The following is a 26,064-nucleotide window of genomic DNA, read 5'->3' as shown; positions in this document are numbered from 1 at the left end:
CATCTATTATTTATTTATTATTATTCTTGTTTTTTTACGCAACTTAGAATGGTAAACAAGCAGCCGGCTCAGTGCTAGCCGTTGCCCGACATCACTGTGATACATTTTCACATTTATATATATTATTTATAATATACCATTCAGCCGTTAACTGTCCACTGCTGAACATAAGTCATCCCCATAATGGGAGCTTTGCTAGTAGTTGCCACGTTTGGCAGGCGGGTTGGCAACCACAGTTAGACTTTTAGAGATATTTTAAAAAGGACGCTGCTGTCTATCTCTCTACATATAAATGTAATGTAATTCCATGTAAATGGAAGAGAAATGTGTTGTTCAATAAATTACCTTTTATCATTACTCTTCTCATCTGCATCCGAATCAGTGTCAGTGTGCGTGGGTCTCGATACAGTAGCGAGTCTGGACACCCGTGCGGACAGCGACCGGGTTAGTTTTCGGGGCAACGTGATCGTTGCAGATTCACCTGAGTCGCCGCTTTTAGCGGCTGTGTCTTGCTAGATACATAAAAAAAGATGTTATGCCTATAAAAAATATTTAACGATTAAAAAGTTAGTTATTTGTTAGGGTTTGAATTTTTGAAATTAGAATACCTCTACTTTAGAGTCCGATTAGGTATATTTTTTTTATACCACTGAGGTGGCAAACAAGCATACGGTCCACCTGATGGTAAGTGGTTACCGTAGCCTATGAACACCTGCAATACCAGAGGCATTACGCGTGCGTTGCCGACCCTGAAGAAACCTCTTTACCCCCCCCCCCCCCCCCCCCTTTTGAAGAACCCCATGCTGTAGCCTCTTGGGAAAACCTACATATGTTTCAATTTAAAATATTTAATAGCAATCGCATTATACATATATATTACATTGTAAAAAGAAATAAGAAAGGTAATATGCATACCTATTTAATGTAAAGCAAATTTTAAATTTTACTCTACATAGCAGAACTTTGTTGTATCTGTTATTCATTTATTAACTCTTTATTGCCTCACTTAAAGGATAATACAAAAGAAAAATAATAAACTTATAAAGTTAAAAAATAAAAGTTTGTAATTTGCTAGTTAGATCTTTTATCATCACACATTTCAAAAATATTGTTTCATAAATGTAATAACAGTCATGGTAATTAATTTATAGTAAATAGTAGTTTTAGTAGAAAATAAAATAATAAATCCTCATCATATCAGCCATTAACCATTCAAAGCATAAAAAAGGTGTATGGCCTTATCCATAGATTGCCATAAGGAACAGTCCCGAGTCATCTGCATTCACAGACTTCCTGCAATGCATTTGGGGTCCTCATTCCATCTAATGGAGAGTCGTCAGATACTGTTTGCATGTATGGGGTCACCACTTAATAACATTTATTTAAAATTAAAAAGCAGCTGTAAATATAATTATAATAAAATACTAACTTTATTAGTGCTGCTAGGTGGTTTTGTTTTTCCAGTCTTTGTGGGCTCTTTTTTAGGAGTCGGTTCACTGTTGCTATCTGAAGACACAGACTCCACTGATGATTGACTTGAAGAGCAGGAGGATGTGCTCTTCTCTTCCACCTTCTTTGGCGGGGCCTCGTTTGACCGATTACTATTCCTAGTTTTTACACTATCTTTTGAATTTGAATCTTCATTTTCTGCTGCGGTCAATGGTGAAGAATCCTTTTCGTCTACAGACTTCCTGGAGCTGTGCTTAGATGCCGGTGAGTCTTTGGCACTCTTTGACGACTTACTGTCCGATTCGGACTCGGAACTATTATCTGGTGAGAATATACTTTTCTTTTTTACTGTGGTATCTGATTTTGACGATTTTGATGTCGATCTAGATGCTGGTTTAGATGTCTTTGCCCCAGCGGATACTCTAGATGCGGACTTGCCTTTAGCAAGAACCAAAGCTGCCGATTTTAATTTTGTTGAGCGTCTTCTTGGTGGTAAGGACTTTGGGCTGCTTGTTTTCGGTGCTTCATCATCACTTGATGACGAGACATTAGCTTTTGAAGGCCGTCTTTGTTTGGGTTCCTCCTTCTTTTTAGTTTCTTCCGAGGGTGGTGTGGCTGGTGATTTCGGTGCTGTTGTAGTGGTCGCCGCTGGAGTGCCAGAGGTGGATGAATCAGAATCTGAGCTCGATGAGTCCGAATCTGAGCTTGTAGATGAGCTGAGGCTGCTGCTCGAGTCTGATGAAGACTCAGAACTACTGTCTGTACTGCTATTACTCACCTGAAATCATAATAATATAACATAATTAGACACTTATCATATTTATGTAATTATATTAAGATGAACAAGAATTTTAAAGTAATTATCAATGTTATTGTTTTGAAAAGTAAATATAACTGCTTAAATTACTCTTCTCCATCCATACATTGCCTGGAAGAGATCACTCTTAGTGATAAGGCCACCCATTTCTTAGTGTGATATTTTCTTATAATTATTTGTAGTTATAATAAGTCTGCTATTGTAATTTATTATAAGTTAATTTACTAGTTGTTCAACCACACTCAGTGTTTGCTGTTTTATATGGAATTGAGTTGAAAAAAAAAAACTAAACTCGACATATTTATTATAATCTTTATTTCAATTTGTAGATATTCAGAACTTCATTTGTATTAAATTAAATATTGTTCTCTACCAATTTTTTTATAAAATATTTCTGATGGTTTTATAACATTATATTTAACTAGATATATATGTTTACGGTGTAATTATGTGAAGAATGTGGCATTCAGATTTTTTTTTATTTATGTTACATGCAGGAACAGCACATTCAAACCAACTACATTTTTCTAAAATTAAATACACTGTAAAACTAAAAAAAAATATTTTGCTAACACTCCCGCAAATCAGCTGCAAGCTTATATTAGGTTGGTAAAGTCTTATTTTTCTATCTCACTCGGATATATATGTTATTATATTTTTATCTATTTTCCATCGGCAATCATAAACATTATATTCTAAGGAATTAACACATAGAATACTTTTTAATTGGTTCAATATTCACGATTTGTAGCACTTGTAGATAGTATTGAGAAAACATAATCAACATTGATTGATATACATTTTTACGTTACTGCTCACCCCGATTAGACATATGGCGAAATGGGCAAATAAAATGATGCGTTGTTTCACTTTTAAATTTCAAAAAGAACGATGAAGATCAAAAGTAACACAACTAAGGTGTAGTTGGTTAAAAACGTAAACTCACATCCAAATATGTCATTATGCTGAATTATTACAACTGTTTGTGCTGCGATCAAAGATGTGGCTTTTATTTTCAAAGATTTTAATTTAACTGACACGTAACGATTTCATTTATACGATTTAATTAAGATTTAATAACATAAAACAACAATTTAATAACACCACGCAAAAAACAAACCCCAAAAGACAACACTGACAGTGACACAAACAAACATAACAGCAGGCACGCACTATTTGCAATGACAATTATATGAAAACTGTGTAATCAGTTTCCTAAATGAAAAAAATACTCTATAAAGTAGCAATATATTTTAATATGTCTATTAATGTAAATAGTTACGCATTAATATGGATATTCATTTAGTTTACTGTGTTGCAAATTCTGGGTTGTTAGTAGTAACATAGTTTTTTCCAGTTTTGTCAATCTATAGCTAATGGCGACTCTAAATAATGCAGAATTAAGCTTCAATCTGACTTTGATTTTTATACAATGATATAACATTACGCTGCATTTACTAGATCCCACAGAGCAACTATTCACTACGTTATAAGAGTTGGCACTGATCTTCTCAACGAAATTTGAAGAAAAAGTTATAACACATTTTTTTTTTATACAACTTAGAATGGCAAACAAGCTGACGGCCCACCTGATGGAAAGTGGTAACCGTCGCCTATAGACATGAGCAGTACCATGGACATAACAGAGTATACTGTTTCGCCCATGATACCCCCCATGCGTTGCCATTCCTGAGGACTCAGGTGTTATTCCTCTGTACCCAGTAAATTCACGCCATATCCCACCCTTCAAACCGAAACACAGCCATGCAAACACAACTGCTTCACGGTTGAAACACGAATGAGACAGAGGTACCTACGCAATCGACTTTCGTACAAAGTCTCCCTCTAGTAAAACACATGTTACCTTTTTAAAGTAACAACACAATAACAATTTAAAAAAAGTATAATGAATTAATATCCATAATGTTATACTATCAATATCGATGGTTGCCATAAAAAAACCTAATTATTCCTTTTTTTCCTAACTTTACAAAAAATTTAAACAATGAAACAAGTGCGTTGTTATTTAGTTACATTATTTTTATCTACTATAATTTAAAATTTCATTTTTATGACAGATGAATAATGCAATTTTTTTTAGTATATTAAACAAAAGTTGAAAATATAATACCGAGTCGAATAACTTCTAAAAAAAAGTATGAATGAATTAATGAGAATTTAAAGAATGATATAGATTATAAAGATTAACAATACGTACACAAACAAAATGAATACTCAATTACAAAAAAGCAAAATAAAGAGACAACAATGTGCAGTGTTATTGCAAAATAGGGATTTCTTAGAAATAAACTTAGGATGGCGAGGAATAATTAAGATTATGTTTAGCCAAGGAATAACAGAAAAATAATAAGACTAAAAAAGGAACAAATAAACACAAATAAATAATTTATACCTATATATGAATATGACTATATAAACCTACATAAAGACACATGTGTATTCAATTCTAAAGAATATATACACACTGTATTATATGCATATAAGAGAAATAACCCTATTTGTAGTTATCATATTATTACAATTACATATAATACGAATAAAGTTATTATTATTTCAAAAGGTGACATTTTAATTTATAGTACAAATATAGCAAATTAATTATACGAACAAAATATTTAGTACTATTTATCTTCTTAATATATTGTTACTTATATTTCAATTTCACTTCGATATATATCAGTACATCGATATATAGTAGGAACCATGGTGGGAACACCACTAATAGATTTTACAAGTTCAGCAAAGGTTGTTAAAATTATTAACTCTGCTCCTATATGAACAAATAAATAAATTAGAGAATATAGGTAAACTTTAATTGTATTTAACTATAATAATTATAATTATTGTAAACTCACTGAAAATAAATATTGAAAATTGAATTAAAAACGTCGTTCTTCTGCATACTTACCATACTGAATACAAATTTATTTATTACGTAATTTGCCAAAACACATATTCGTTATTTAAAAAAAAATATATAAGTGAAGGTCTGTTGAAATGGCGTCATAACTTTGAAGATAATCCGCCATGAGGGAGTTTTTTTTTTTTACAGATTGGTAACACAGATTATAGAAAAATGTCATTCCATAAAAGATGTTCCAACTGTAGCAGGCCTGAAATATGTCTGATTTTGTGAATGTACAATGTTTGATTTGCGAGTATGTCATATGTCAATGTTTGACTTTGACATATTTGGTTTGGTATTAATTTTCAGAATTATGAAAGTTATTTAAAGGAGACTAAATAAAAATGGATTATAATTCCTTAAGGAAAATTTCGAAAGTTAGATCAATATTTACATCCTATTGTCGTTTTTACTCTGCTCAACAACTGAAAAAAAAGTTACCTATAATATCTTGTAAACGTCCGGAATTTAACCATTTCGAAGGCCAAACATATAGCAAGTTTGAAGGCGTGAAACTTGCCTCCCAGGGCTGGTTACATCGTAAATCTAAAGGCGATTACTTTATAATCCATGGAAATGCTAACAAAAAAGAAGTAGAAAATGTTTATAAAAAGAGTTTTGAAGAAATCGGCGTAAAAGATGACTTGATACAGGTTATGTCTGATCAAGGTATAACTTTGCCGACTGCTATTCAAGCGAAGGCAATACCCTCTATTTTAAACGGTCATAATACTGTTGTGACTGCTGAAACTGGTTGCGGTAAGACGTTGGCATATTTGTTGCCCATTTTTCAACACATTTTGGAATGGAAACAGCATATTCCAGAGGAGTTCAATAGTCCGTTGGCTGTTGTGATTACACCCAGTAGAGAACTTGGTGAGTTTTTAGATCAAATATTTTAAAATTATGAAGTAGTAATGTTAATATAGTAGATTTTTTATTTGATAAACTGACATCCCGTCAATAATTAACTATGATGGTTTCAAAGGAACCATGTGGAAGTCAACTTGGTAGAGTTTATGGCTAGCAATGGTGCAGTTATTTATAATCTCTTTCCTCCCCTAATACTTTTGATTACACCATTATGATTGTAAATGTCAATTGGACTCTTTTTCTGCACTAAGCCTCTAATTTGGGCTGTAGTGCATCTGTGATGTGGCTGTTATAGTCGGCCAAACTCCACCCATAAGCATAGAAGCTTCCTAGGATCTTCAGAGTCCTCACGGAGTGACTTCATTGTTTCAAGGATTTCTGAATGTTGGGTGACCACTACTACACATTTTAGGGTTACATGTCAGTACTCCATCTAGGCCTGTAGCTTTGAATGCTAGAAAGGTGCTGATTGCATGTTCTCGATGATGACTCTTTGTTAATTCACAGTCCAAGCTGCTGGTTTCTCTTTCTTTGTATGGTTCCCATAACTATAAAACTTAAAAAGTGAGAGGTTATTAGCAATTCGGTTGTTTCACATTCTCCATGTAGTTATTATCAGGTTTCTTGAGGCAACCTATTATATGATCTTTCTTCTTTGCGAGACATGATCACGGTAAAACATTGATCGCCTGGCTGTTGTTTTCTATATTTGTATAGAAATAACTGCAGCATTCTTGCTTTCTGTGGCGTATTTGTTTTTTGGTGGTTGTGTACATATCCCAGTCTTCTTGTGTTTGTTTGTTCATAGCTATATTAAATAATTTCCTTGATTTCTAATGATACCTTTCTAATTTCGGACACCACCAGTGTTGTCTCACTCGATACCATGGTGTAGTTAGGGCATAGAACTGTCCATATCTGGAGGTTAAGAAAGACTTTATGTGGTTTGTAAGTTGTCCAGATCTGTTACTGCTAAATCATTTAATAGTGGCAGTTGGTTATCAATTTTTTTTCTGATCATTTATGTTGGTTAGTCCTTTGAGTTATGCCCATTAGAATTATATATAGACATAACCATTTTAATTATTTATGACCAAATTAATAATTATGTTGTTTAACAAAATCAATAATTCCACAGCTAATCAAATAACTGAAGTAGCACAGTCTATAGCTGAGCAATTAAATGTGAATGTCACTGGGCTCATTGGAGGACGCACCAAGCAGAAGATGCTGGACCCTCCGATAGAGTATTGTGATATGCTCATCACAACGCTAGGAGCCTACAGCAAACTGGTTACAACTGGCATCTACAAGGTGCATAATGTACATCATGTGGTTTTGGATGAAGCTGACACATTATTGGATGACAGTTTTATTGGAAAGTTATCGAATCTGCTGAAGAAATTTTCTGTGAGTACTTTTTATGATATATTGATAAATATCTTTAATCAACTTAAGAACTTGAATATGTGATCATCATCATCATCATTTCAGTTCCGTCCACTGTTGAACATAGGACTCCCCCATAGACTGCCATAAGGAACAGTTCTGAGCCACCTGCATCCACAGACTCCTTGCAATGCATTTGACGTCGTTACTCCATCTAGGGGTTGTTCTATTCTGTATTTGCTAGTATGGGGTCGCCAATCAAGAACCTTTCCTTCTCTGACAAACAAACAACTGACAAACAATCAGTTCTTCAAGCTATGTGACCAGCCCATCACCACTTCAGCTTGCTTATTCTTCTATATAGATGAATGAATGAATGAGTATACTTTATTTGCATTATACAATATAGGAAATAAGCAAGACAATTTACAAACACAACGATACAATTGTATAAGTACAGTAAGGTGGTAATAGATAAATTTATCCCTTAAAGGGATTTCTTCCCCTCAACCTTGAGAACCTTTGTTTTCAGTTTAAAATATTTACAATGACTTCTTTAAGTTTTTTTTAATGAATCCTTTTAATTTTTTTACTTTGTTCTTTCAGATTCAATACAAAGTGGAAATAACTACACCGCCACATGGGTGTCAGGTGACCCTCGTTAGTGCCACGATGCCACATGAGCTACCTGAGAGTGTCAGCTCATTTGTATCTCCTGACTCGCTGAAGACTGTTACCACTTCCAACATCCACAGAATAATGCCTCATGTACCCCAAAAGTAAGCAAATTGATTTGTAACATTAATAAACGCCACACAACGAGTTACAATTGACCCATCCAATAATTGAACCGGAAACCTTTTTACGCAAAACTACACACTTACCACAGTCTTGAGGGGAAAGGCTTGATAGTAATGGAGTCTAGTGATCTCATTAGGTCAACCTCCACGCATTTCCCAAAAGAGATCATCATTTCCTATTCTTCTTTATTCCTGCTTCATTATCATATATTTCAATTCAAAGTTCTTGCATAAAATTTATATTGAAAAAAGTTTATAAGATTGATAGAACGACCTTTGGTATTTTCGGGATTGTTATCAACAAATTAATAAGGTTTTGTAATATCTCGCCCGCATTTGGGTATCCTGTAGTCTAGCCTTATTGCGATGATATTAGCCATTTACTGATCACCGCTGACCATAGCCCACCCCCCTGGGGAATTTTGCCAGTAGTTGTCACGCTGGGCAGGTGGATTGGCAACAGCAGTTCGATTTTGGTAATGTGTTAAGAGGGACGCTGCTGCCTGCTCCTCGAACATTAATGCATACACACACACTTGCAATTCCACTTGTGCTCACGGGCGGCGGTAGTCACTTACCATCAGGTGATCCACATGCTCGTTTGCCCCCTGTGTTATAAAATAAAGTTCCCTTAGTCGCCTCCAACAACACCCACGGGAAAAGGTGGTCCATTGTATGTCAGGTCCACATGGTAAATTAAAAATCTTATTGCAATATGTTTTCAGATTTCTCCGGCTAGGCAAAGCGCAAAAACCAGGTGAACTATTGAAACTAGTCCAAGCAGATGTGAACCAAAATCGTCCTGTGATGGTATTCTCCAACCAGACGTCCACATGTGATTTTGTTTCCATGTTTCTCAACGAGAACAACATTGAGTGCATCAATATAAATGGACAGATGGCGGTGCCATTGAAATTGGGGAAGTTTGATATGTTTAGAAGTGGGAAAGTTAATGTCCTATCATGCACCGATATTGCTTCTCGAGGTTTGGATACATTACGGGTGAGTATAGTGTAGACTAATAAATTACAGACTTGGCATACAGTAAAGACTATCTCCCTTATTCATAAAAACATCAAATCTCTCAAATTTATGAAATGCTATTGAACTGTTTTAACTCTTTCTTTTGTTTTCCTATCTCGAAAGAAAGTGACAAAAAAGTGTAATATTTAAAATAGACTTATACAAGATTTTAGTTTTTATGAATAAGCATATATAAGTATATAAATCATGTTCTAATTTTTTTTTTTTTTTATACAACTCAGAATGGCAAACAAACTGACGACCCACCTGATGTAAAGTGGTAACCGTCGCCTATAGACATGAGCAGTATGGATACAACAGAGTATACTGTTTCGCCCATGATACCCACCATGCGTTGCCATTCCTGAGGACTCAGGTGTTATTTCTCTGTACCCAGTAAATTCACGCCATATTCCATTCTTTAAACCGAAACACAGCCATGCAAACACAACTGCTTCACGGTTGAAACACGAATGGGACAAAGTCTCTCCCTCTGGTAAAATGATTTTTTATAAATAAATATTTAGCAAAAAAATAATAAAATGAAATGTAAACATTTTATGTAATATCATATAATCTGTAGAAAAGTTAACGTTCTTTGGTGGTATATTCTACCAGCAAAACTAAATATTTTTATAAAATAATTAAGGTTGGAACAATAATAAAAAATTTTGCCTCTCATATTAATTTGTAGTTTTTTAATTTGCTATAAATAAATAAATAATTTAATTAAATAATAATATTTTTTTTACAGACCCAACATATAATCAACTATGATTTTCCCCTCTACACCGCTGATTACATCCATCGATGCGGACGAACTGGCAGGATTGGCTCACCAGAGAACTGTACTGTTACAAATTTCATAGCCTGGCCGAGGGAAATACAGATGGTGCAGAAAATTGAAACGGCCGTGAGGAAGCATAGCGAGCTGCCAAACGTGAACGCTAATATTAAGAGGCTCATTGACGATAGAATAGCGAGGATGGTGGACAGGGGGATAGTGAGTAGTGTGGCCTAAGTGTACGATATTGGCCTATTTAAGATTATTCTCCAGGGGAGAGACCTTTATAAAAGGTTCATATTTGTCGATTGTCTATGATAACATGGCACGTCCCTCCAAAATTTAAATAATTTAAAATGTGCAAGTAAAAATAATTATAAGGTTTCGACCAAGGAATATAATACTCTGGTTGGACCCCTACTGAAGACGTTTCCTCACAAACACAGTACCACGTCTGTATATAGTCACTTATATTAAAGTAAAAGGTTGAACTTACGTGCTATGTCAATGTAGACTATCTTTATATACTTTCAAATATTTTCGAATATCTGTAAGCTCCGTTCGTAGCCTGGGGTGGGCATCAGACAACCTGAGGTGGGCACGGTCCACCCAGTCCCCTTTTATGTACGTCTAAACTGGGACGTGGTATGTCCATATGAGGTGAAAACGTGAATATTAGTAGGCATGATGAAGTCTAACCTTATTCATAAAAAAAATAATCATCTTTTAAACTTATTTTATAGTCCGTACGTTATAGTATGGTGCAATTGAAATTGTGCTGCCATTATTTTTTTTTTATTTATTTCTCATTGCATTACATAATGTAGTTAGTAGATAGTATTCTAGTAGTTTTATTGAATAACAAAACCGTAACGAAGTTTTTGGAATCTTAATTAATGATTTTTTTACGATCTGGAAGGTCTGTAACAAAGTCTTATCGGACTCCGAAATACGAAGCAAGTCACAATAATTTTTTTAATGATTTTTTTAATTAATTTTGCAGTGATTTTTTTTTTACAACAGGGGGCAAACGAGCATGCGGCTTACCTGATGGTAAGTGACTACCGCCGCCCATGGTCGTTGATGGAGGAATCAATTTAGCGATTTGTAATCTCTCTCATGCTATAACGGACGGAGTTGTAGCTACTAAAATGTTCTGTCTTTTTTATTTGAAATAAATTTAGAGGGAGACTTTGTACGAAAGTCGTCTGCTTGCGTACCTCTGTTCCATTCGTGTTTCTATTCTGAAGCAGTTGTGTTTGCATGGCTGTGTTTCGGTTTGAAGGGTAGGATTAGGCAGTGATTTTACAGGGCACAGAGGAATAACACCTTAGTCGTCAGGAATGGCAATGCATGGGGTGCATCATAGACAAAAGAGTATATTCTGTTATGTCCATGGTACTGCTCATGTCTATAAGTGACGGTTACCACTTTTCATCAGGTGGACCGTCAGCTTGTTTGCCAGTTTGCCATTCTAGTTGAATAAAATAAATGAATAAAAAATGATAAAACATTATAATAGTTAAAGTAGGTTTGTAAATGATTTTAGTTTTTATGAATAAGCCTCATGATCGGTTATTATTATGTAAATCAGTAAACGTCAGAAAATTTATATTGTAAATAAAATAAATATAAATATAATACTTATGAAAGAGTGAAAATAAATTTTTACAAACACATTTTGTTTCATTTCTCAATGTGTTTACGTTTAAGGTGTCATTATATAATGGCGAACTAACAGTGATGGTTGGCTGTGTGCTCCCGGCGTAGAATAGACTATCTCTTTCTTTTCCGTGGGTGTCATAAGATGCGACTAAAGAAACAATGGTAGAGGGATTTTCTTTTTGATGGTTGAAAATGGTATGTTGAAACCAAAATGGAGTATATTTATATCAAATTAAAAAATTTGGTATAAATACACTACTGGGGATGGAGAAGGACATAGGGCATTTTTATCCAGGGCTCGTGAATGAAGTCGGATGTAAAATCTAATATAAAATAATTAGAAAAGTGTAAAGAGGTAATTAAAAAACATGAGTAATTAATTAATAAATTTAATTGCATATTTCACACAGAAGAAAATCTAAAGGAATCTGATTAGTTTAAGAACTCCTTTTTATACATATAAAATTTGAACACTTCTCTAGGACCGCTCTTAAAATATAAGGGCAAGTATACGCTAGAATATAATTTTTTTTCTAAAAATAAAGTGCCCTCTATGCCCCAGTGTAGGCACAGTATAGTGACACTTACATAGTGATAATATACTAATATAATACTACGATATTGCTTGATAAAGTCAATATTGTATATTTTATAGAGCGTATAGTGATTCCACACCTATTATGTTTAATATAATTATGGCCTAATATTTTTTATATAAGTTCGTTAAATTAAACACCTTCACTATGTGATAAATAGTATTATTTTTTTTATTTATTTATATTATAACAGGCAAATTTATTTTTTTAGGTATTTATACCTTTTTTTTCATATCTATTATATCTATTATACATAATTATAATTGCCAATTGTTCGCAATATCATGGTTTAAAAATATAGAAAAGAAGCGTTGTAAAAATTCAATTATTCTGTAATAAATTCTAATAGAAATATGTTGAATATGTAAAAATGATATTTAAAGTATACAAAATTAACCTTTTTCAACCGACTTTAAAGAGAAAGAGGTTCTCAATTGGGTTGGATTTTTTTTATGTTTGTTATGTCATAACTCTAGTCAGTTGTAAACCGATTTGGAAAATCCTTTTTTTTATCTGAAAATATATACTTACAGACTGGTCCCATAGGTAGAATAATATCGAAATCGGTACAGTAGTCTAATTTTTCGATCAAAATAACTGATTTTGTCACGATTGAAGTAGATTTTTTTGTGGGACACAATTTTTAATCAGGGCACAAGCAATATCATAAAAATATTACTTTAACAGGTAGAAAACTTCTTCAAAAGGAATGCTATTTTTTTTTTATAATTGCTAAGGATTTAAAATTCAATCTGTATGTGGGCCCTTTTGATAAAAAATGTTTTTTTTTTAACAAATTAATAGTCGACGAAAAAAATTTTTTTTACACGTAATATGATTTTACATGAACTTACTAATATTATTTTAGATTAAACATTATATTTAACAAAACTATTGCACATTCATGTATACTTAACCATAAGAATAGTAAATCTCATTACGACTTATTTTAGAAATATAATATTAACACAGTTTGGCACACCTTAGATATTCTATTTACCTATAATACTAATTAAATGCTATTAAGCTTCATTTTTTTTTTATTTAATTGCCAGTAAAATAGATTTTATACGAAATTAAAGAAATTTTTATAATAAGAGAGAAAAAGGAATTCTAATAATTAGAATAAGAACTATATGTAGTTTATGATTTTTAATCGACTTTAAAAAGAAAAGTAAAGATTTATTTTCCGGAAATTATGTAACATAATTATCATCATCATCATCATCATATCAGCCGTTCATCATGGCCGTAGCTAGGTAGGGGGGGGGGCATTGAGAGGCAATGCCCCACCTTACTTTAAATTAAAGGCCCAACAAAATTAGATTCGCTTTTTTGATATCACGTAATTATGGCTTCTGCCCTACCAAAAAGTTCTTTTGTCCTACCCCAAAATTTAGGTCTAGCTACGGCTCTGCAGCCATTTTATGTCCACTGTCGAACATAGGCTTCTCCTGTAGATTGCCATAAGGAACAGTTTTTATGGACAGATTTAGAGAGAATATCATTGTATACCTTTAAGCGACACGAGTGTTTTTTGAAGAGATTTTGGTAAAAACGCTAATAGGTACCTTATAGGTATCCCAAAGAAAAAATAAAGAGCAGTAATCACACAGATCTAAAATCTACTCTTTGGTGTTAAATTTCCTTTTACTTTACGACTTATAACAGTCTGCGTTACCTTTTCTATATATTATTTACATTTTTAATAATTAACATTGATATAATCACATGCTACGTAAAGTCACCAGAGGGAGACTTTGTACAAAAGTCGTTTGCTTGGGTACCTCTGTCCCATTCGTGTTTCAACCGTGAAGCAGTTGTGTTTGCATGGTGTTTCGGTTTGAAGGGTGGGATATGGCGTGAATTTACTGGATACAGAGGAATAACACCTGAGTCGTCAGGAATGGCAACGCATGGGGTGTATCATGGTCGAAACAGTATACTCTGTTATGTCCATGGTACTGCTCATGTCTATAGGCGACGGTTACCCCTTTCCATCAGGTGGGCCGTCAGCTTGTTTGCCATTCTAAGTTGTATAAAAAAAGCGTAGATATTTTCTTGTCAGAATTATTGTTAACGTTTCAAAGATAGCAACTTCTTTACAATTTGAGTTTATAAATTTGACGCTGTTTTTTCTATTGGTCTATTCTGTGGCAAAAAAATATATTGTTGATAATTATTTTTATATAAAATAGATTTCATAAAACCCTTATTTAAGACAGACAGTCTATTATCAACTGTCTCTCTTAATTGTTTCGTCTTTATGTTTAAACAATGAGCTAGAAGTTGCGTTTCAATTCCTCGACGAGGGACCGGGCCGGGCATCTTCCGTAGACTTCCATCTGTTCTCTAAAACTGCTTTGCCTTTAGATTCTTGATCACTGACGTTCTGATGACTATATCTTCTCTGTTCATCGTAAACTTTCCCCGCTATACTGAACACACTGTCTGCACTTGTCTTCCTTCTGGTATCTAAGGTTGTTAAACTGACTGCAGTCGGTGATATTCTATGAGGAAACCTTGGGGATCCTCTGATCTTTTCAGTAGAGTTCTGATGGGACATTGGCTTGTTATGGGTGCTTGGGAGTACAAAGTTGACTTTGGTCTCTGGTTCCGCGATGTACTTTTGCGTTCCCGAAGATATGCTCTTCTCTGACTGATAGGAACAGGACGGCTCGTCGTCAGTTATTCTTATAATAGGCCCACTTTTAGCATACGATTCCCTGCGCAATCTTATTTCAGGATGTGGAACATGTAATGTATTACAAGATAGTACCATAGAATGTTTCCTGTTCCCTGGGACAAGACCAGCTATCATACCTACATGCATCTTCAATGCAGCCGCTATACTCTGTCCAGTGGGATCTGCTATAGACATCGTTGAAGCTTTCCTACTGGACGGTCGGCTTCCAAAGAAGCTCTTTAGTCTACTGAGAAGACCAGGGTTTTCTTCTCGCTTACTTAAACAGAGACTGTATAAGTCTATAGCTGGTTGCGACTTTCTGTGGTACAGTTTGGGTTGGGAGCTGAAACTGACAGAGTTTCGACCTCTGCAGGCCTCTGCTGAAGGCCAGCTGGCTCTAGGGATGACTGGTGGAAGAACCGAGAGCAGGAGCATTGGTAGACCGCCACTGATACTCGGAGTGCGTCTATCAGAGTCTGATCGAGTTCGACCTTCTTCTTCCACTGTGTTTAGTTCAGTCTGGAAGGAAGGTATTTTTATTTTAGTATTTAAGACAAGGTGCTTAGCTCTCTATTATCTCCTTAAATGAATATTCAATGAGATGAACATATTAGAGGGAGACTTTATACAAAAGTCATCTGCTTGGGTACTTTTGTACCATTAGTGTTTCTACTGTGAAGCAGTTATGTTTGCATGGTTGTGCTTTGGTTTGAAGGGTGGGATATGGCTATGAAATTATAGAGTACAAAAGCATAATAATTTAATTCTTAGGAATGGCAACACATGAAGAGTATTATGGCGACACAGTGTGTTTTGTTATGTCCATGGTACTGTTTATGTCTATAGGTAATGGTTATCACTTTCCATAAGGTAGGTCGTCAGCTTGTTTACCGTTCTAAGCTGCATAAATCTGCATCGAATAGATTTCATCTGGCTTATTAATAGTAAAGGCAAACTATAAAGTAGTAATATTTGTTGCTAAAACTACTTTTTATTTTAGCAACTAGTAATTTCTTTTTATATAATTTGGAATGATAAACAAGCTGATTCCTCGCCTGATGGGAAGTAAATTTTTAAAATCGATTACGTAGGTATTTTTTGAGAAAATAATCACAAGAAAAAAGTTTAATCTTTCCTTTTTGAAAATTTGTTCATTAAAAAACGTGGCTATGACAATAACATTTGGATCCGGTACTTACTCTTCTATGTAACGGAATAGACGCATTAGAACTGCTAGCAGATAGTGGTTCCGCTAGCAATTTCTCCAATCTCCCAATCTCCTTGTCTAGAGCGGCCACTTCTCTTTTATACACTTTGTTTTGTATTTCGATTCTAAAATGCAATTCTTGTGTCTCATCTGTGATGAATCTTCTAGTTTTACATTCTAATCTGAGTCCCATGCTTTGTATAACGGGATCTTCTTCAGCTAGAAGAATAATCATACATTTTAATTGTGTACATTTTTTTTAATTTTAATTATACTACGTAGGTACAGTGAGCGCAAAAATTTGTATTTCTATAATGCCTATGCACCGTTGCACGCATAATTTCGTTACTCCCATTTACCAAATTATTACACGATGTTTATTCAATTCCAACTCAAATCTTGTTGAGTGATTTATTGACTTAATGTTACTTATTTAGTTTTTTTCTGTTTAATTTAATGATGCGTACAATTTTATTGTAAAAAGTTTCGTGAGCATACATTATATTTCACTTACGTGTAATTAGATCGAAAAAGCTCGACTAGTTTCGGAATCAATTCGTGATTTTTATTAATGGGCGACTGTGAAGTGAGCACGAACCTGACCGTATGTCTCGGCTCGCTGAGCGCGAGTTGTAGGCGCTTGCAGCATCGTCACAGATAAAAAATACGGCGTTCGGAATTCGAAACTCGTGCTCATGTCACAATCACTCATGACTAAGGATCACGAATTGATTCCGAAACTAGTCAAGCTTTTTCATTCTAATTACACGTAAGTTAAACCGGTAGTTATTAAATTAAAATGAAACGTGCAATATCATTTAATTATTGAAGTCAATTAATTTCAATAAAAATGAGGGGGGGGGGGGTATATTGTGCATAAAATATTGTGTATTTTTTTATTAAACAAGTACAATTTTTCTGCTCCATCATTAATTATTTTTAATATATTTAATAGATTTTGGAGCTGACTCTACCTGGCAATTTATCAGCTACTTACCATTTCGCATTATAGCCACAATTTTGGGTAGGAACAGCAAACATAGCGTTGAGGTCGTAGTGATCAAAATGAGACTAGTTATTGTGATGTACGCTAACGTTGCCCGTTCAGAAATGATAGTTCCAATCACGACCACGATAGTGCTCGTGATGACCACAGAATAGACGCTGATGCCGATGTATTTGGAGTCATTGAGCGCTGATATCTTGACGTTTCTGGTCTCCCAGGCCATGTACACTCCGACAATCAGGAGCAATCCCTTGTAAGCATAGAGGGCGCACAGCCATCCGGCCGTGTTCTGAGATTTGCAGACTTCTATCTAGAAGACAATGAGATTTGGTATAGATTTTTTTTATAACACAGGGGGTAAATGAGCATGCGGCTCACCTGATGGTAAGTGACTACCGCCGCCCATGATCACCCACAACACTAAAGGCATTGCAGGTGTGCTGCCGGCCTTTTAAAAAGGAATATGCTCTTTTCTTGAAGGTTGATGTAATAATTATTTAAAAATGTCGTTAAAAAATCGTTTTTCGTATGTAATACTTAAACAATATGAAAAATAAGTTTCGCCCTAAAGTTGTACTGAATAAGTAAAATAATCAAATTGGTCTTAAAATGAGAAATTTTTGAAAATATTCGGATTGTCAACCGGCTTCAAAAATATCTCAATTCGAAAGTTGATTTTTATGTTTGTTACCTCATGACTCCGTTAGTTTCAAAACGATTTGGAAAATGAACTTTATACGATAATTATAAAAAAATTATCAAAATCGGTTCAGTTGTTTAGTTTTTAAATTCAAATGACTGGTTTTGTTACAATTGAAGTCGGTTTTTTTGTGAGACGCATTCTTTAATTATTTTTATTCAATCAGCCTTTTAAATACCAGAGAGAGATTTTGTACAAAAGTCGTTTGCTTCGGCACCTCTGTCCCATTTGTGTTTCTACCGTGAAGCAGTTGTGTTTACATGACTGTGTTTCGGTTTGAAGGGATATGTAAGAGATAGGGTAGGAAGGGATATGACAGTAAATTTACAGGTTTCAGAGGAATAACACCCGAGTCCTCAGGAATGACAACCCATGGGGGGTATTATGAGCGAAACAATATACTCTGGTATGCCCATGTTACTGCTCATGTCTGTACATAAAAAAAAATAGATGTGTAAATTTTAATGAAATTTTAGTAATTTATTAAGCGAGACTCGAACCTGTGGCTGGTACACGACACTGCGGTCCGTGGCGCTGATTTCTATAGTAAGGTTCTTCAGGTGTCTCTCCATAGGATCGAGCATCGCCCATAGGGTTACTATGAGACCATCGATCACTAGCAATGCGCAGACTAGGGAAATGAGGGGCGTATCCTGTAGCAGTTTTGTCTTGCAAACGCCACTGCGATTACTGGAAATATAATATATTTATGTTGTAATAATTTTTATATTTATTTACTTCATTCTCGGCTAATTAGCCGGTTTTCTCAGACAACCCGTCCCAAAAACTTTTGGAAAAAAGAAAGCTGAGATCCCAACCCCTTTTATTGCGTGTGTGTATGCAAATATGCATACACATATATATTACTACATATATATTATTTTTATGCTTCATAGCTCTATACGTGTGTGTGCGTGTCTGTAGTGGTGTGATGTGGTGCATCTTGTAAGTTTAGAGTAATTATTGTATTTCCTAGTACTTTACATATTATGGCCGAGGAATGCATGGCTGCTTGTTTTTGTAATATACCTATATTGATGTTCGCATGTAGTTGTTCGCAATACCTACTCAAGCTATTCGCTATTACACCTGTCGCTCCCACTATTATTGGCAATACTATCGCTTGTGTTTTCTATAATCTAGTAATTTCGGTCTTTAATTTATAATATTTATTAAGTTTTTCCATTTCTTTAGCTCCAATATTATAATCTGACGGAACACTGATGTCTAATAGGTATGTTTTATTATGTGTTTTATCTATATAGATAAGATCGGGTCGATTGTGATTCACTGGATATTTATTATTATTATAATTATGTATGGAAATATAATTATTTATAATTATACCAAGTAACCTGCTAGCAGACTATTTCTCTAAGGTCCGATTTATATTATCAAAACACTCATACCAGTCACTCTTATCAGAAGTGTGTAAACGGCAGCTTTGGTAGGATTTTACACGTAGTACCTATGCATGCGTTCAAGTGTTATTAAAGCACTTGAAGTGAGTGCTACGACAATGTAAACCGGTCCTGAAAGAAGTTCATCATTCATATTTTATACAGTTTTCTTTGTTTTTTTTTTTTATTAAAATTTGAGCGCTTTTAAAAACCGTCTCATCTGATGTTACATGATGACGTATCGATACGCACATAGAATGAAGCTTCCAAAACCAAATAATGTCTATTCATTCTAGTTTTCGAATTTTAAATATTTAATTATTTTTCTTTAATTTAAAACCCAGATTTGAGAATGTTACAACGTTAAAAAAAAATGTTCCAAATTTAAATAAAAAAAAAATATATATAGTTATCATAAAATAAGGCACTTTTCGATTCGAATACTTACAAAAAATGAAAGTTTTGAACGAAAACACGTACAAAGCAAAGCAAGTAAAATAAAAACTTGTAAAAATGAGAAAATATATGTTTAGACAAGACGTAATATTTGTACTTAACTGTTTATTCATTTAGATTGTGTATCTAAACTTTATTTTTTTTATGTATCAATGTTTTAAGAACATAGTTTATTACCTACAATCGCTTTTACGAGCAAAACGATTTATTTGAACTGTCGTTCGAGTGGCAATCGCCGTATAAACAATACGGATAATATTGCTTCAAGATTTATTACCGTGCAGGGCACATTTATCGTAAATACGTACCTTATAAATATACGATGAACTCGATATGTTTTTGCGAACATCGAACCAAAAGCGAGGGAGAATCCGGCCGAGAGGATGTAGACTCTACCCTGAAAGGAGCAGGCGGATTAGTTTGATAGAATGGTGCGAATATAGGTTTGGAGTAGGCAGCATTTAGAGCAGTGTTTTTCAATCTTATTCATGACGCGACCCCCTTATTAAGTAAAAATATCTTGCAACCCCCTACTCTCCACAGTTTCGAATGTGTTTGAATTTTATTATAGTACAATTATGAAATCCGTACAGTTGCATTTATATTCACAGTTAGATATAAATTATATATATATATATATATATACTTATATTATTTATATATATTAATTATATATTATATTTACGGAACTGTTGATTTTTCACTGCTTCGCGACCTTCCGCGACCCCCTTGTAGAGGCTCGGGGCCCCCCAAGGGGTCGCGACCCACACTTTGAAAAACACTGATTTACTGAAATTTAGGAAAAATAAAAAATTGCATCCGGCAATGCTGATAGGAGGTACAATTTTTTAATTTTCAGTTTTTTATTTTAAATTTAAATTTCAGAAAATTAAAAAGTGTTCTAAAACACTGCCTTCAAAGGATGCTAACTATTTAAATATCACCTTGTATATTTGTATACGTTTTTAGTATATTACTTTATTGTTTTTGGGTTTTCTTTCTCTTTTTACATACATGTATATACGTGTATGGTTCATTTCATTCAATTAACTACATAAACTTGTACTATTGTATCTATGTTTCGGTACTCATTGTCTTTTTTTTATATACCAAAATAAAATAATAAATATTTACGTACAGTACACATAGCAGAGAAGGGTACGTAAGAAGGCAGCGTGGCGTTATCCACCCCCAGCAAGGCCACTGCGGTGTACACTAACACACAGCCGATTAGGGTCATGTTGTTGAGGCGCGGTGATGACAGCTTTATAGACCTGAAAAGAAATATACAGGGTGCAAGAGACAGGTTGGTCAAAACGAAAACAGTTGGTTCAGATGAGTGGTTTGAATCAGATGGCAGATTACTTTTTCACCGGAAATGCATACACATATAATTAATGATTATTATTTTCGACGCCGCGCAATGTATTTAAAATTTTACGGTGCATACAACGCGAGATACCTACTTACCTACAGCGCGTACAATACAGGTCAATGACGCTTCTTCGTAGGTAGTTTTCGTACGCTTGTGACGTTGACCTTACACAGCTGATTCCACGCGTCGCGGTAGGAATTTAGTACAATGCTGTTTTTTGATATTTCATAGTATTTCACTATAAAATAATATCATTTCTTCATATTGTGACAATATCATAGATTACATGATTTTAAATGAAAAAAAGTAGGAAAGAAAATTTTTTAGATTTTCCAGAAAGAATTTCCACTGGTTTTCAAATCAGAATAATGCTCTGAATTCACTGTTTCAGTTTTTGCCAATCTGTTCTTTACAATATGCATATTTAAGGTTGCACACGACATACTAGATGGCGCTAGAATCGAGAATTGTGGTTTTTGTTGATTATTTTATAAAGTTGAAGTAAAATTTTTTGAACTGCTTTGATGTAAACCCCCTTTTTAAATACGATATTTACTTATATTTACTTACCGTCGCTTACTATAATGTAAATTGAACACTAAGAACGCTAATGCTAGTGCCACACCGGCGGCAGCTAAAGTAGCTACGGCGAGCCTCGCTGGTGCCCACACAGAGTCCACCCTGAGTACGAGGACTCTCCTTGCGGCTGGTATACCACCAGCCCACTGCGGTCTCGCGCAGTCTTTACACCGCAATTCTCTGCCGTGGGTGTACAGAGCTACTGTTTTTGGTCGGCCCCCTGAAAAATAAAATTATATTAGAGGATAGAATTACATAATAAAGGGTGATTCTGATAAATATGGTCCCAATATAAAATGGGCCAAACATTCCTTTCCCATAGATGTCTTAAGCGATGACTAAGAGAACTTAATGGTCGAGGAATGGGCAGCAGCGTCCCTCTTAAAATATATTCAAAAGCCAACCCTTTTGCCAAGCGTAACAACTATTGACAAAATTCCCCAATGGTAAACTGCCATAAGGAACGGCCCCGTTCTTTATGGAAGTCTATGGGGGAAGTTTATGTTCAGCAGTGAACAGATTACAGCTGGTATGAGGAGGGAAAAGGATGGAGACTGAGAATCCCATTGCTAGCAATATACCCAACCAGATCGATCTCCTCGTGATTCTCCCTGGAAACTATCATGGTTAATTCCTGATGAATTTTGATGAATTCATGATTGATGGGCTAACTGGCCTGTTTTCATTCTCATCGATCACCCTTCACTGGTGCTCCGTTAGCGTATCCCGTTAACGCAGGCGGGGTTACCACACCATTTTCACCCATCAAAAAAACAGCTGGTATGATGATGATGATACATAATATATACGAAAAATACCCAAATCTTTCAACAAAAGTCTAAACAGATATACAAAATAATAAAAGTACATGTTAAAGGTCACGAAAACTATGTCGCTTACATCACAATCTATTCAGGTAAATTGTGAGAGAGTGAGGGCTTGAAGTAAGCCGATTTGGTAAAATACGAATGGTTGAAGAACGAAACTAAATATCCAGGACAATAAATTGCTTTGTAATATAATATATAATATTTATGGACTCAGTGTAGATACAGAAAATATGTATATTTTCTCACGACAAAATTAATATAGATTCATATAAACTGTTTTAATAGAGACCAAGTTTTGTTAATATTATTACAAGAACACTCTCTAAATTAAATTTGTAAAAAATCTAAACGTTTAACTAACTAATTGATGGTGGATTCATGTTATTGAATATTAGCAAATTATGGTATGGTCGGGTGAATTATTAGCTCTTTTTAAAGTCTCTTAAAAAACATTGAAAATTGCAAGGTGTTAAAATCTTTTTTTTTAAAGTGAAATCTTTTTAGTATGTCTGGGAACATTTTGGGATGGGAAACGTTAGATACATACGCTCAGATACATATATACAGATATGTGTGTGTGTGTGTGTGAGTGCATATTAATAAAAGAGATCTATATACAAAATAATATAATATATAAAATAATATAGCTCTTTTGGAAGAGGCAAAAAGTAATAAATTAGCATGATACAGGAAATAATATGAAATATGAATATAATAAAAAAAAAACAGAGGTAGCTAAATATATAAGCATAAAATACATAGTCGTATTACATTAATTGTAATAATTACTTTACTATTGTAGATAATCAAAATTACCTTGTATTTGATAAAAGGCAGAAGTCCCTATTCTATCAGCTCCATTAAACGAAACTGGACCCTGGAAGCAATAACTCCATTCAATTATTAGGTAATGTGAGAACAACTAAATAATACCTATTATAATTTTGTTAAACACTCCTTTAAATATCTAATTTATTTACTTAGGACTCTATTAAATATAGAGTGTGTTGGGTTTCAGAAAATATTAATCACTCAAAACATCTGTATCTCCGTATATTATTACTAGCAATGGCAATTGCTCTAACAATATATGGTATCTAAATACGTAAAAAACGAGTATTTTTTTAATGTTAAGTAATAGAATAAGTATTGGTTATTCAAAATGGAAGGAAATAAAATATTTATTTTTTTTATTTTACGCAGCTGAGAATGGCAAACAAGTTGACGACTCACCTGATGGAAAGTGGGACCATTGCCTATAGATATGAGCAGTACCATGAACATAATAGTGTCCTCTGTACCCTCTATTTTTTTTACTTTAAACAGACATTTAACGTAATAAAGACCATATGACAGAACTTTTTGACATCTGTTTAATTGCCTTAAAGTTGTAGACAGGTAGTTGTAAGCAAATTTAATGTATTAATAACTAACTTTGTATGTAGCAATAATGTTGGTGATTATTTATATTGTATAAAGTTAATGTCAAAGAAAAAATTGAATTAAACTAATAAATTTCAATAGGTACATGCCTAATATAGTCAAATAAGATTAAAAATTACATTTTGCATGTCTTATTTATATTTTATATGTATTTATATTTTACATTAGAAAATGACATTTTATACACAATATTGCTAATACAACATATATACATACAATCATAGCATTACTATGACAATGAATTTTATAAAATGCACAATTAGTAATTATATCAACTATTTTCAAGGAATAAATTTACACTGAAGTAGGTAAAAGCGAAAGAATTATGACTATTCGAAATTAAATATGTTAGACATATTTAAACTATAAAAATATGCTCACAACTACAATCGGAACCAATGAGGTCAAATGATTCTATTGCGGTGAACGTAACTTTCGATATGTCCATAATACGTCGAGCACATTTGAATCCAACGTGACAGGGGTTACGCCTGCCACTGTCCATGTGATTTATTTAATTTGTTAACGGTGTTTTCTTTCTATTTTTTGTGTTGACCAGACTTGCACTTACGATTTTTGGAGTCGATAATTTGAGATAAAAAATTAGTTGACTATAATAAACTTAGTCATTACAAAATACTGATTATGTACACGTATTAAGAAGAGCTCTGTGCCTATCTAATGAAGATAGCGTGAAGATATATATAATTTCAAAGCCTCCAATATTGTAAAAAAATTATACCTATTATCTTTCATTTTAAAAGGAAATGCTTATAGATATTTTATTTAACAAGCGCGGTATTGAATAACTTGTAGGGGCCGCCTTTCAAAGGCTTCCAACAAAGCCCAGCTTAATATTTTCATTTTATTTAAAGTTTAATATAAAATATAAATAAATATATTCACCGAAACACCGAGGAAGCTCAAATTGGCTAGCTGATTCAAAAACTCTTCGGCCATGTCTTTTCTGTCGTAATCAAAGTGTCCAAGTCCCAACTTCCACCCTCGTTTGTGCGATGTTCCGTTATTGTCCGTCATTGCCAAGTTTCGCCAGAGATTTTCGGCTTTGCTCAGTGCGAGCGCTATTGCCCAAACAGCGTCGTAAGTCTGCGGGGCATATGGGGACACTGGGACGCCGGCACTCTCCATTTCCCGATAGAACATCTCGTTTGTCTGCAATCAATGGAAATCTCATTAACATTTTATGTCTCCCATGTAATTAAGCTGAGTAACTTGTGTTTACATAAATAATGCCGCTGAATTTCTTATATGCTTGTTGTGTGATGTCGAGAGTTGGCGAGTAAAAATATGTTTATGAATATTATGTAATTTTGACAAGTAAAAATACGTTAACAGAGGTTTAAAAATAATAAATGACTATTGAGTTTCTTGTACTTTTCAATCAACTTTTAGTAGAATTATAAGAAATTATGAATTAAAAGTGTTTTTCAATCGATTTCAAAAAGAATAAGATTCTAAACTTAGCAGCAATTTCTATTATGTTTGTTATCTCATAACTCTGTCTGTCTGTATAAACTGATTTGAAAGATTTTTTTACCTGAAAAGACATACTTACAAATTGGTATCATAGAAATTTTATCCAAATTGGTTAAGTAGTTTTGTTTTTATTTAAATTGTGGCAAAATCAGTTATTTTAATTTTAAAATAACTGATTTTGCCACAATTAATGTCGTTTTTTGTGGGAAAATAATTAATATGAAAATAAGTTTTAATTTGATTTGATTCAACCTCTATGATAGGTTTAGAAGGTCTTAGGTTCATTTTTAGACCCAGTTTAGGAAAAAGATTTTTCTAAATTGCGGTTTGTGTGACATTGTCTTACAATGAGTAGGTCTGCGCTAATGGAGTATTAGGGCGGGATGATAGGCGAGGGTGAAGTCAGGATAAATAACTCTAGATACAGCGTTTTTACGAAAAAACATATATTTTAATTGATAATTTCGTGTCGAGGAAAGGAATGATTGATCATCACCTCAATTTTTTTTAAAAGATTTTAAATGATTTTTTTGGAATGGAAAATGGAATGGTAATCCCGCCTG

The 26,064-nt window shown here is 33.9% G+C and overlaps 3 protein-coding genes across 4 annotated transcripts in view; 1 reads left to right on the top strand and 2 right to left on the bottom strand.

The window, feature by feature from the left end:
• The window catches only part of LOC113513691 (histone acetyltransferase KAT7), a 30,731-nt gene extending 27,310 nt beyond the window's left edge, over window positions 1-3,421 (bottom strand). For both annotated transcript variants that reach the window (XM_052892802.1, XM_052892803.1), the window contains exons 1-3: window positions 3,213-3,421; window positions 1,430-2,227; window positions 346-512 (exon numbers count right to left, since the gene is read on the bottom strand). In XM_052892802.1, the coding sequence (XP_052748762.1) occupies window positions 346-512; window positions 1,430-2,227; window positions 3,213-3,227 (980 nt within the window). In that variant the 5' untranslated portion in view covers window positions 3,228-3,421. The remainder of the gene's footprint in view (window positions 1-345; window positions 513-1,429; window positions 2,228-3,212) is intronic.
• A 2,043-nt stretch (window positions 3,422-5,464) lies between these two features.
• On the top strand, window positions 5,465-11,738 carry LOC113509961 (probable ATP-dependent RNA helicase DDX28). The gene is made up of 5 exons (XM_052892807.1): window positions 5,465-6,068; window positions 7,204-7,475; window positions 8,061-8,233; window positions 8,980-9,256; window positions 10,032-11,738. Exons 1-5 carry the CDS (start codon window positions 5,537-5,539, stop codon window positions 10,296-10,298), a joined length of 1,521 nt encoding a protein of 506 aa, XP_052748767.1. The 5' UTR covers window positions 5,465-5,536; the 3' UTR covers window positions 10,299-11,738.
• Window positions 11,739-12,099: 361 nt separating this feature from the next.
• Window positions 12,100-26,064, bottom strand: part of LOC113514753 (gamma-aminobutyric acid type B receptor subunit 2) — a 196,807-nt gene continuing 182,842 nt past the window's right edge. The window contains exons 10-18 of the mRNA XM_052892801.1: window positions 24,911-25,177; window positions 23,378-23,438; window positions 21,723-21,951; window positions 20,916-21,051; window positions 20,086-20,174; window positions 18,422-18,611; window positions 17,213-17,531; window positions 16,208-16,434; window positions 12,100-15,527 (exon numbers count right to left, since the gene is read on the bottom strand). Of these exons, the coding sequence (XP_052748761.1) occupies window positions 14,619-15,527; window positions 16,208-16,434; window positions 17,213-17,531; window positions 18,422-18,611; window positions 20,086-20,174; window positions 20,916-21,051; window positions 21,723-21,951; window positions 23,378-23,438; window positions 24,911-25,177 (2,427 nt within the window). The 3' untranslated portion in view covers window positions 12,100-14,618. The remainder of the gene's footprint in view (window positions 15,528-16,207; window positions 16,435-17,212; window positions 17,532-18,421; window positions 18,612-20,085; window positions 20,175-20,915; window positions 21,052-21,722; window positions 21,952-23,377; window positions 23,439-24,910; window positions 25,178-26,064) is intronic.

Source organism: Galleria mellonella, unplaced genomic scaffold (assembly GCF_026898425.1).
Source record: "Galleria mellonella isolate WM207_F2 unplaced genomic scaffold, CSIRO_AGI_GalMel_v1 utg1674, whole genome shotgun sequence".
Lineage (NCBI taxonomy): Eukaryota > Metazoa > Arthropoda > Insecta > Lepidoptera > Pyralidae > Galleria > Galleria mellonella.
Note: the sequence above shows the minus strand (reverse complement) of the source record. Positions and strands in the feature narration are given on the sequence as shown.